Genomic DNA, 13,005 nt, shown 5'->3' with positions numbered 1-13,005 from the left:
TTCTACGCTAAGCTCACGACTGTTTAATACAATGTAGGCTACTGTCAAAAAACCCCCCCCGGGAGCTAACTGGCAGAAGTAGTGTGAAAATGACTTGTGCTAGCTGTATTTTCTGTTTTCTTCTTACCTCTGTGGCACTAACTGTCCTCCGCTGCAGCAGCCGAATTTAAACCTTTTGAAAAGAGTTCGGTTAATTTTAAAGCATTTAGCAGCGTCAGACTTAATCCCCTTTTTTTCCCTTTCTCATAGTTTTTCTGCACCACCTTTCCCTTTTTATGGTCCATTATCTAGCTTTTACTGAAAATTAGCTCGTGTTGCAATCTCTCTGATGACGTGTTTGATTTTAACTGAACTGTTCGGTCGGCCCATCTCAGGACCAGGAAGCCGGCCGTGGCCGACTGGGCAAAATGCTTAACATTTATTTATTATTAACATTATTATTATAACCATAGAGAAATCGTGCAAGCGATAAAAACCCGTCCCGGCCCACATTAAACAAAATGGTTCGGCCCCTATGGCATTTACCAGAATTGCCAGATGGCCAATCCGCCCCTGGCTGTTTCTCACTTTCATTTTCCCTTTCCCTGTTATACGATGGAATGTCTTGAATAGCAAAATGTGCTGTTCCTAAAATATTTGTATGGCACACCCAAGGGCTAGGCTTCCCTTCAGACTTCTCTTAAATGCTGTCATAGCCTTCAGGCCTTAAACGGTTGGTAAGCTGCAAACCCATTGGCTGGAATCTTTATTCATGAGGTAAACTTCCAGTAGTATATCTGCTTTTCCTGCAAGCTCATTATTTACTCTGATGTATTCTGTGTGACAAGGAAGCTTTTTATTTGTGTCAGTCAAGTATGGCGTTTATGAAAATGATCAGGAGGAAAACGAAGAATGGGAATGAAGAGAAACCTTTAATGAAAAAAATAGAGCAGACAGATGGTAAGACACTCTCATGTTATTTCTCTAGTCATTGACCTCACTCATTTATGAAAGTAAGTGTCTTTGCTCTTGTTGGAAAAGCCAACATCTTTCCGTCAGTATACAATGCAAGCATATTGTTTAAAGTTTTTCAACATTTTGTTTGGTGGCATGGTTTGATGAATTACATTAGTGGTTTAGTAATTTATTAAAAAATACATTAGAATTAAATTTTCCCAAAACATCATATTTATGAATAAATAATTAAAGATTTTTGAAATTATGTTTAATGTTGAAGATGTGTACATTCACATCTATCAAAGTGCCCCCCACCCCCACCTTTTTTTTTCTTTATCATGCACACTCTAATTTGTCAGTGAACCTTTTATCAGGGGAACAGGCATCTGAATACAGTTCACAGCAGTCTGGAGTTCCTGATCTCATTGCTCTAGATGTTGAAGCACATAACAAGAGAGTGCTTCATACTCTCAGAAAGATTCTGAGTGACCAATCAACCCCTGAGGACTTTGACCCTGCAGTTGAGGAGTTGAACACCTTGTGCAAACTGAATAACAACTACTCTCAAGACTGGCTTTGTGAGTACCTTCAGGAAGTAGATCAGTTTGTGGAGAATGACTTTCCCACGCTGCCAGCAGAGGGACCACGAGGATCTCAGTTAGAGCAGATACAGGACTTTCTAAAGAGAACACAGGGCATGATATATGATGAGGTGCTTCGATTAACACCTGCACTGAAAGATGCTGGGCTGCTAGATCATCTGATGGACAGTTACAGCCGTCACATCTTTACCAACCTGGACCTGCTGCTAAACAGAGATCTGTCTGTAAAAGAGATCTTCTGCCTTCTACTGTGGGGAAAAGATGTTTTCTTCAGGTATAACATTGATTGTTGTTTACTTTTCTGTAAATATACTTATAATAAACAAATGAAGCATGAACTATTGACAAATTAATTTATGTTACAGTTCAGACTCACAGCATTTCTTCAGAGTGCACAACCCTCTGCTGTTGACGGGATGGTTTCAGAAAGCAACGGAGAAACTTCTGCCAAATCTGCAGGTCATGATATGCTCCATCTGTATTTGTTAAAAGTATTATCATTGTAATAGGCTAAAAAAGAGCATCCAAAATTAGCAAAACATTTAGGAAGGACATAAAATGTCTCTGTCCCACTTTAACTGTCACAGAATGACATCCACACGACTCTACAGAACATCCTGGACTATGATGAGCAACATAGACCTAATGGAGACTCAGTGGTTGAAGAAACTTTCATCAGTGTTCACTTAGATGTCACTCAGGTAAAGGAAACAATGTGTAATGCTAATTTTTCTTGGTATTAAAAAGAGGATTTTAAATGGTTTTAAAGTTTGAGGTATTGCACACTTATTTTATGTTGTTATGTCTTTACAGTGCCTGAATGCTGTTATTCAGAGTTCTAAGGAATTTAGTCACACGCTGATGTGTACGGCACAAACGCTCTGCCTTAAAGAGCTTCATCGTTTTGTTCAGGAGTAAGTGTCTAAAATGTCTTCACATTATCTATCTATTTATTGTTATGTAATTTCTTTATTATTTTCTTCATAAAAATATGCAAAAATATTATGAACATTAAGATGAACTTTTACTTAATTTTCTATATATTTTTTCTAGGTATGTGCATGTAGCGAAAGAACGCCTGGAAAAAGAGCAACACCTGAAGACAAATTCTGTGCATCTGTTACGGCTCATCAGCACCTGTAGGCAACTCAGGTGATTTCTATTTTTAATGATTAATATAATTATACATTTATCAAAGATGTCAGAGTATAATTAACTGACATTTCTCTATCCATAATGTTCTAATGATTTATCCTGCATTAGGTACATACACAGGCAACCACAAATCTAAAACTATAGTTTTGTCATAACAGTTTTATGCATATATTTATTTTGCTGTAGATTTTTTGCTCCTCAACTCCACAATCCGGATATACAAAACAGTGACGACTTCTCAAACATTATCTGCATGTTAGAGGAGATGGAGGATCACGTCCTGTCTATTGTACAGAAGATGATGAAACACGTAGCACAGGTAACATCATTTCATCATAAACTGTTTATGTACAGAAGGAAAGTTGAGGGATTTCCCAAATTCCAAAAAGAGAATGTCTCAATCATCAATAGAGGTTAATATTTGTTAGCTTACATACATGCCTATCAGATTCCCTTTCATGGGAACTTCGAACTGCGTCCTCTAGGGGTCGCTATGGGGAAACCTAGAGGACGCAGTGTCTCGTTCCCTACTCAGGGAACCATGGTTACATAAGTAACCTGAGACGTTCCCTTTCATGGGAACTTCGAACTGCGTCCTCTAGGTTTCCCCATAGCGACCCCTAGAGGACGCAGTGTCTCGTTCCCTACTCAGGGAACCATGGTTACATAAGTAACCTGAGACGTTTTTCAACCATGAAGTGATAACCCTTTGTAATAAGGTACGGTTTGTTTACTTTAATGCAGTTAATGCATTATGAACTAACAATGAACAATACCTGGAGTGTTAATTATGGAAAAATGGTTGTTTATTGTTCATGATACCCAAAGCGTTGTTTTTATACATTCTAGAGGGCAGGATTTTGTGGTTGTGTTCATTTATTTTTTGCAATAGACCAAATTCAGGAAAAACATGAAAATAACTATAGTTTCTTTGTAAATGTAAATTTCTAGGCGTTTTTAAGACATTATTTCAAAGAAGAAGGTGAGCAAATCCAAGGGCTGACAGAGGCTATCCAAAAGCAATGTGCATCTCTGCCTCAGACTGATGTGGGAAAAGAGATTCAGGAGGTTGGTTCTGTGCTCAAATACCTAGTCTAACTCAAAAAAACAAAACAAAACAAAAAAAACAACATTTTATACTTATTCTCTGCTCCTCTGCCCCACTTTCTTTCTGACAGATCTTTGTGAATGTATCCTATGACTGTGTTTCACGTGTGTATCTGGATTGCCTGATGAAGAGTAAGTTCAGACGGCTAGAGAAGAGATGGGGAAATGTCGGACAAAGGATGAGAGAGTACGCTCTCAATTTTCACAACACATTCACTGAACTGGTAAGAAGAACTCTGTAACAATTAATTAAATTACACTCTTAAAAATTTTTTTACAAAAGGGGATGTTCACACCGATGCCATAGAAGAACCACTTTCAGTGAATAAGTTTTAAAAGCACTGTTTTTTTTTCTAAGTGTGAAGAACTATTATGTATCTGTTTTACAGAATGGCAGTGATGACCAGAGGAACCATCTCCTTCAGAGACTCAGTGAAGTTTTGCTTCACAGTGATGTAGAAGCACTGAAGATTACCTGTTGTGCTTTGTTCAGAGATTTCCCTCAGGAGAGGTAAATTTAGCCAATAACACTAATACTTTGTACACTTAATTACAGGTCTGGAAATATATGTTTTATTATTTTGTTTTCATCAGACAGTGCAGTAAAGTCTTCTTCTCAATGTTTTGCAGTGAACAGTATGTACCTGGTCTGCTGCGCTGGAAGGGGGTGTTATCAGAGCAACAGCTGAGGGAAGTGCTGGATGTGAGCCGGGACCTCGGCCTCGATCTGAAGCCTAGACGCGTCACCTGTCAGCCTCTGAAGGGACTTTTTTGTTTTCTTTGATATGAATAACAACATCAGCCAGAGTTGTAAAATCTTTGTTTACAAGTTTAATTCGATGACTGTTTTGTGACATTCATTTTTTGAACGTTATACTGGTACATTAATATTTTCATCAGATATTACAATATTTGCTTTTACCTGATGACATTTTGATGTTACGTGAAAATATGAAATAATGTTTCTATCAGATCACTGGAGAAAAAAGAATTACCCTTTTACTCTTTTTTACCCTTTTAATCTTGTATATGATAATATAATTTTCATTTTGACTTCTACCTTTTACATTGTTACAAAAGAGCATTGTAACAACATGTCCAGCTATGAACCTAAATTATTGTTATATTATTTAACAGTTCAGTCAGGACCACTCTGTTTGATTAAGATTATCGTAGAGGTCCTGAACATTATTTTGGCGACAGACTTTACTCTCAAGGGTTCAGATTCTGAGCTGTCCACAAGCAAACCTCACTGAGACGTGAAACCCCTGAAGGCTAATGCAATTACCAGATATAAAATTCCATCCAGAAGTGATACAAGTCTGTAAATGAGACTGGACGAGATTAAATGATTAGCTGATAGATGATTTCCATAGACAAGACGCTAAGTGATCATGCGCCTGTAGGGTAAGCGCATGTCTGTGCGACAGACCAAGGCAAGTGTGAGTTTGGATGACCTTATATATCTTATTTAATTGTAGTGGGAGGAGTTACAATCAACTGAGTATTAGCTGATGCTGGCTGTCACGCCATGGTCTGCCTGAACTTATGTTTGAGCTCCATTCGTCACTCAGACTACATTTATATTTATATTCATTTATATTTTTTGTAATTTTTTTAATTCTCATTTGAAAATAGGTATCTTTTGTGTGAAGTGATAGCTCCATTTTGGTGTACACAGATCATAATCCCTTGGTGTTCTTGACCCACATGTCTAACCCTAATCAGTTTTAGTACATGTGTTGGTCTTTAATTATGCAAGAATATAATCTTGTTATTCTTGATATCCGGCACCAGAAAATAATTGACAAACATCATTGCCAATGCCCTGTGCAGAATTCATTTTTTTGACAATTCAAAATTTGTTTTTTTGTTTGTGATTAGTGATTCATTACTTTATCTTATAACCAGTGGGTGGCTTTGTGTATCTTTACCTCATTTGTGTTGAACTTACTGAAGTAGAGTTTCTTCCTTTGCTTCTCTGATTGCACTCCATGATTAAGAGAAATGGGAGAAGTGAGTGTTACCTTCTGTGTTTTTTTTTGGTTCACAAGTTTAGTGATTCATTTGATTTTGTGGGGTTCGTAGGGAAGTAGGTGTCATTTGTTTTGAATTGGACTTTTTCCCCCGTTTATGTTAGTTAGGGAGTTAACTTATTTTGCTGTACTTTTGTTTCTGTGTTTTTAGTTTAGTTATAGTTGGTTCGTGAGGAGTTAGTTATTTTTGTTGTTTTAGCAATATCCCCTTCTGAAACTGATACCCCTCTCTTTCTTTTGTTTGGCCCTTTAAATAAGGATGAATTTCTTCTGTGAAATATAACGTGTTTGTTTGGGTTATTGTGAAATAATTCTGAGGCTGGAGACGTGGTGTTTTATGTGCTGTCACCACCATCCATCCTCTAGACGAATCAGGCAATCGAAACAACAGGCTTTATATATGAGTCAGTGGTAGTGACTTTAAGCGTATAACAAGTGTCTTTGATGCCTCAATAAAGACATAAATTAATATGATTTTAATTTTTTATTTTACTTTATCTTTTTAACAGAGTATTGATGTTTGGTTGTCTCTGATCTGTTGGAATGCATTTCATTTGAAATGAATCTGCGTTGTGCGTCTGTATGGCTGATTGACTGTTATTTTTCAAGGATAGGAAGCAGGAGGTAAAAACATGAACACTACAACTACATCCTGTGTTCCTGTAGAGGATACAGCTTGTCGGGAAATCTTCCTGAACAGACTCTTTCAGGAGTGTAACTTAAGATGTCTGTTACAGGCACTCCCATAATCCAGTAATTGCCACACAAAGCAGCAAATAACTATAAAGATGTGTGTACTGGAATTATTTGATGCTGATTACAAGACACAGTTACCATAAATTTACCATAGATTGCAAAAGGCCTGAGCATGAGCAAATCTAAAAAAACAAGGAAATATACACAAGCTATGTTATCAAGCAAAATTAATTTGATCCTCGCTGTGGAAAAGAAGCTCCTGCTAAACTGGAGTGAGTCCTGCGTTTTACTGAACTGATTCTGGCTGCAAGTGACGCTCTTCAGGATATTTCTGTGGTCTGATGGAAAAAGATTTCCCTTGAGTCTCAGCCAAGCAGAAATATGACGCTCACTGTAACAAGAACACAGACAGGAGAAAAGTGCAGCGGTCGTTTTTTAACCTGAATAATTGCACAGCAGAAACCACCAAACCTGAGATCAGGGTAAAGTATCATCAGACGTGCCAGCTCTAGTTTTCAGCAGACCCGCTAATTTGAGAATTTCTTTCAACCAGTCCATATTTGATCCCTGTGATAAAGAAATTTCACTGTGTTTGATTTAAACTTGTGTTAGTATGTTATACAAAATTTTGGGATTGACTTGAACCTGTGGAACTGTTGGACAATTAATGTCAATGCATCGAACCTGGTTCTGCAGCATCTCCAGTAATGGTGTGGCAGGGCTCTCCAGTAATGGTTAGAGAGTCAGACCTTTAACCTGAAGGCTGCAGGTTCGATTGTCAATACTGGCAGGAAATGTAGGTGGGGGGAGTGAATGAACAATTAATACCCACAACTCGAACAAGGCACCTAACCCCTAATTGTGTGCTGACTTGTTGCCTCACTGCTTTATCAGACAATGACTCGGAAGGCAGTGTTTGTGCATGAAGGCACCTCACAAAACTGATTTCGGACATGCTTCTGAGGCAACGTAACGGTTTAATGATCTACAACAAAACTGAGCGATATTTGGTGAAAACTAAGCTATAATATTTACTTACTATAACACTGATTTCTCGCTAGAAATAACATCAAAAGTAGAAAAAGTTGGTCCACCAAACACAACTTTCAGATGCCATCTTTATTTTTTAACTTAACGGAATGGAATGCACAGGATTGTGGGATACCAAAGGCATCTGCTGCCTTTCAAAATTGACCAGATGAAGGTATCTCAGGAGACAGGAAGTGAAGCTGACATTGGATTCAGATGTGCCTCAATGCCTTCCTACCTTGGAATGCATCCTCTGAAGGCAGCATTTTTCAGCTTTTGGATGCAGCCAGTGTGTCAGATAAGGAAGACATACAACATGGGCAGCGCAGGGGGTCCTCAGGACCAGGATATACACTTTCTCTTATACATACCCTAAAATCTTGATGATTCACGTTTGTAAGTGACCGAAATGTTAATAATGTTGAAATGTTAAAAAGTACCCACATATGACTGTTGGATATGTACTTGTTCCTACTGCAATTATAAGCATTTATTAGTGATTGTCTGTCCTGTTTATTTTGAACCTTTTTGAATTACCCGTATTGGATATGGTATTTGGTGACTGACTTATTGTATTCTTTACAGATCACGTTTTCAGAGGATAAGGTATAGAGAATGAATGGATGGAAAATAATAATAGTGACTGAACCCAATAGAGAATCATTTATGAAATAAAGTACTGGGAAATCAATATCTAGCCTCTGATATACCATACATGTTGCATTTATAATTTAATATGGAACACTGCTCAACCTTTCTTCTCAAACCTGCTGCAACTATTTCCAATACTTCAAATGAACCACAGTCATATCCTGTGCATAAGAGAAGAACAAAAACGTCATGGTTGAGTTACATTTCACCATTTAATGCACCTGTACAAAAGCTTACATTTTCATAGATCTAAATCAGACAGGCTGCAAAATATAAATGCCCTTATTATAAAGTGATATTACACTTACATAAATGCCAAAGTTTTGGAGTAAATTAAAAACAGCCAAGAATAAAGATGAGTGGTATCCTCTGGTGAAAGACATGCAAACACACTACACAGAGACCTCCAATGCTGTCACTGCAGCTGCAATGCTGAAAATAAACTTCACTCAAGAATTGCGCCATAAGTACCTTCAGGAAATAGATCAGTTTGTGGAGAAGCACACTGCCAGCAGAGAGACCTCAGTTAGAGCAGATACATGACTTTCTAAAGAGAACACAGAGCATGATATACGACGAGGTGTGTCGATTAACACCTGCACTGAAAGATGCTGGGCTGCTAGATCATCTGATGGACAGTTACAGCAGTCACATCTTTACCAACCTGGACCTGCAGCTAAACAGAGATCTTCTGCCTTATTATGTGGGGAAAATATGTTTTCTTCAGGTATCAACTGCACATTTGTTGTGACAAAGAAGTTAAGTTTGAAATGTACACTGCTCAATAAAATTATAGGTGCTGAAGATTCAGCTTTGCCATCACAGAAATAAATTATATTTTAAATGTATATTCAAATAGTATTTTTTAATTCTAATAATATTTCATAATGTTTCTGTTTCTATTTTTGATCAAATAAATGATTTTTATGAGCATCTGAGACTCCTTTCAAAAACATTTAAAATCCTACCTCCATCCAACCTCAAACTTTTTAACAGTAGTGAATATGTGCTTCTGTTTCAGTCCAGACTCAAAACTGAGAGTGTAACCCTTGGCTAACCACTTCTAGTTATTTTAGAAGAACAGTCCATTCTGCTACTTGATATTGTAAACTGGTATTTGTTATTATCTCATTTTAATTTATTATCATAATAATAAATACACTGGTTTGTAGTGCAAACAGTTTGACAATTTACTGCACTTTACAGTGCAGTTTTATATACATTAATGAAAAGTCTCGCACATTCACAGAAAAGTTTTCATTGCAAAATAAGGTGGGTATGACTGTCTGTTTTTCTTTGACTCTCATTACTGACTCATGTAGCAGTAATGCATGAAAGAACCTAAAATGAGCGGTGTAACACACATGTATCTCTGCCCCACTTTACTGTCACAGAACGACATCTCTACGTATCTACAGAACATTCTGTACTACGATGAGGAACATGAACATAATGAGGACTCAATGGATGAAGAAATTTTCATCAGAGTTCACTTAGATGTCACTCTAGTGATGCTAGACTTAGCTATTAGCTATAGACTAAGCTATTTTTATTTTCTCATGTAAAAAGGTGTTATTTTTAATATGATACATTGCTAACTGATTTCACGTTTTGTTTTCACAGTGCCTGGATTGTGCTATTTTAGATGCTCAGAAGGTTGGTCTGACTTTGATGCATGCAGTACAAATACTCTGTAGTGGAGAGCTGCATGGTTTTGTTCAGAAGTAGGTTTATCTTATATTATACCTTTACCTAAAGTTCACACACTAAAGCGGTTCTCATTTTATGAGTTTCCAGTTATGATCGTTTTAGTGGTTGTTGGAGTGGGGAGGCTTGTAATCCTGTACTTAATGTAAATATGTGTTTTCTTAGGTATGTGGATGCTGAGAACTAAAAAAGAGAGTCTAAAAAGACTAATATTTACAGAGAAAAACTCTGTGTATCTGTTTCGGATAATCAACACTTGTATGCAACTCAGGTATTTACTAATAATGAACTAATACATGGCTTTAAAAAGTTGACCCCCATAAAAATCATCAGTTGTTACATTTTTAATGAATGCAACAGCAGCAGAAATATTGAAACAATGATGGCCGGATTTTAAATGAAAAAAAAAATGTTGGTTGAGTGACTACAACATTTTAAAATAAAGTTTTGATGATTTTTTTTTTAAAGTCACATTTCTGACTTTAAATCATTTTTAAGAATAGGGATATGAATCAAAATAATGATTGCAGATACCTTTCCATCCAAAATATTGAAATTTTTAGAATGCACATAACCTTATTTTCATTATTTTCACATTAACCTTATCTTATGACCTCATTCTCCAACATTACGGAAAAGCCATGAAAGGGCAGAGGACACCTCAGCCGGAGCCTTTTCTCATTATGTGAAGCAACAGGAATTAGACTGAAAGTCCTGGTAGTTAACGCTGGGAAAGTGTCTGTTTCCCCCATGGGAAAGAACACTGCAGAGGTCCCATCCTACCCAAAGGGGAGGTAACATGTGAAGAGCAGCCTATGGACTTACTGAAGGAAGTACCACATAGAGAAGTTTCTGTGGTGGGCACCGCATAAGGGGAGAACTGCCAAACACAGAACCTAATGATAGATCGGGTGTCTGTCTAGGGGAGACACTGAATCATAAGGACAAGTCAGTAGAGTGATACATACTGTATATGGGGACCCCAAGGGGGGGCACTACATAAGGAGCACAAACCCATTACGAGAGTTCACACGAGGATACTTCCTCATTATGGATTTTAATAGTGAGTTCCTCCACTGAACTCAGACATGTGAAAAAAAGTGCTAAAGTGATGGAAAGGTAGTCCAGGGTTCATAAGAAGGAACTGAACTGGTCTCAATGAGCGCGTATGCCACCTGAGACAGGGGGAGGCGCTGTGTGCAAGCTCTACACCTACCAGACACCTGAGTTAAGAACTAGTGTTTTGAACTCTGGATGAGACTGGTTCCATCCAGTTGTAGAATCTGGTGAATTTATTAAGGCCAATTCATGCCGCACAGACCAACAGCAAGAAACAAGTTTGTTGGGTTTTGTTGGACCATTTTGTTACCCCTGTCTGCGTCTGTTGACGTTGGTTGGAGTTTCTTTTCACCTGACTGAACATGTTCAGTCAGCGTTTGTTGGTGTCTGTTGGGGCAGTGTGAATATGACAGTTATTTTTAATAAAATTCAAAATCCAGTGGCCAACTTTTTTGTTAGTGTTTTATCGTTTTTGTTTGTGCAGTGTGTAAATTGGCCTTTCGGCCTAGCCCATCCTCCAGCTCCACAGATGCTAGCGAGGTCCCATTTGTTAGAGCTGACGAAGCAGCAACACCGCAGGTCGAGTGAGCCCTCACTCCCAGTGGGCTGGATAAGCCCCTGGCCTGATAGGCTGTCAGGATTGCATCCACAATCCAGTGGGAGATCCTCTGTTTGGTGACAGCATTTCCTTCTGCTGTCCTCCAAACCAGACAAAGAGCTGTTCAGACAGTCTAATAAATGCACTGGGCACAACAGAGACAGGTCAGGGTCCCCCTCATTTGGGGTTACCACCTGATCTCTAAAAGGAGTGGTGGGAACCTTGGGCACATATCCCAGCCCGAATTCTAGGCACGATTTGCTAACTGAGAGGGCTTGAAGATCCCCATCCTCTTGATAGAAGGGAGCGCAGTCAGGAAGGCCGTCTTCATAGAGAGGGCACTAAGTTCAACTTACTGAAGGGGCTCAAACAAATCTCTCTGTAGAGTCTGAGGGACCACTGAGAGGTCCCAAGAGGGGATGAGGCGCAGTCTCTGAGGATTTAACCTTCTGGGCGCCTCTTAGTAATCTTAGATGCTGCATTCAGCTCCGAAAAACTGCCTATTTATACCCGTATTTCAGGGGAATGGCCAGCTACAGCAATTTCATTGGCATTTTCCCAATGTTGTCTGAGGTGTCTGAGCTCCTGAGTGCAATCCCTAGTGTTGGAACTTTGTTTATTAATTTATACTTCATATTCATATAGTTTCCCTCTGTAAAGCATTTTCACAAGACATTCTCTGATCTGGTGAAAAAATGTTTTTTTTATTTCTCAAATAGCTCTTTAAGGACTCTTTAATTTCCTGATGCAGTTGACCCTTGGAAGTAAGGATCAAACATTATTCATCATTATACAGAATGGGTTGTGTGGTATCTAATAGTTTAAGGCTCATATTGGTCCACAGCTACTGTTACATCTCTTGTCCCTCTCAATGACTATGGTGGTTATGGCAAGTCATTTTAATCCTTGACTTTTGACATAAGAGAACAGTGTGTTTTTACATTCATTACATAAATAAAAAGCTCATGGCTTTAGTAAAGTGATTTTTGCCTGTAGAATGGCACTCCGCATCAATGCAATGCAGTATTTTCATAGACAATGTATCCAATGTATCTCTCTTACAGAATGGCAGTGATGACCAAAGGAACCATCTCCTTCAAAGACTCAGTGAAGTTTTGCTTTGCAGGGATGTAGAAGCACTGTGTCACGTACTGCTACTGTGTTGGAGCGAGGAACACGTATAGGAGAGTCACAATGATAACAGTCTTTATTAATCCAAAAAGCAGGGAACATAGGGAACGCACATGGAGTAGACTTTAGACACCGGACAAAGGAACCAAGCAACTGAACACTCTTTTAAACACATGACTAACGAGGGAACCAACGAGAAACATCTGAAATCAATGAACACACTAGTAGCAGGAACAGGAAGAACCAAATACGTGCACAATGAAACACAAGGGAGAAACTATAGGTCATAGAGCATGTG

At 38.3% G+C, this 13,005-nt stretch overlaps 1 protein-coding gene across 1 annotated transcript; it reads left to right on the top strand.

The window, feature by feature from the left end:
- The first annotated feature begins 854 nt into the window (after nucleotides 1-854).
- On the top strand, nucleotides 855-4,668 carry LOC107582539 (uncharacterized). The gene is made up of 11 exons (XM_016268436.1): nucleotides 855-939; nucleotides 1,311-1,812; nucleotides 1,904-1,997; nucleotides 2,126-2,239; nucleotides 2,352-2,452; nucleotides 2,592-2,690; nucleotides 2,880-3,012; nucleotides 3,645-3,761; nucleotides 3,872-4,024; nucleotides 4,190-4,311; nucleotides 4,431-4,668. Exons 1-11 carry the CDS (start codon nucleotides 855-857, stop codon nucleotides 4,582-4,584), a joined length of 1,674 nt encoding a protein of 557 aa, XP_016123922.1. The 3' UTR covers nucleotides 4,585-4,668.
- The last annotated feature ends 8,337 nt before the right edge of the window (nucleotides 4,669-13,005 follow it).

This window comes from Sinocyclocheilus grahami, unplaced genomic scaffold (genome assembly GCF_001515645.1).
Source record: "Sinocyclocheilus grahami isolate Dianchi unplaced genomic scaffold, SAMN03320097.WGS_v1.1 scaffold45.1, whole genome shotgun sequence".
Classification (NCBI taxonomy): domain Eukaryota; kingdom Metazoa; phylum Chordata; class Actinopteri; order Cypriniformes; family Cyprinidae; genus Sinocyclocheilus; species Sinocyclocheilus grahami.
Note: the sequence above shows the minus strand (reverse complement) of the source record. Positions and strands in the feature narration are given on the sequence as shown.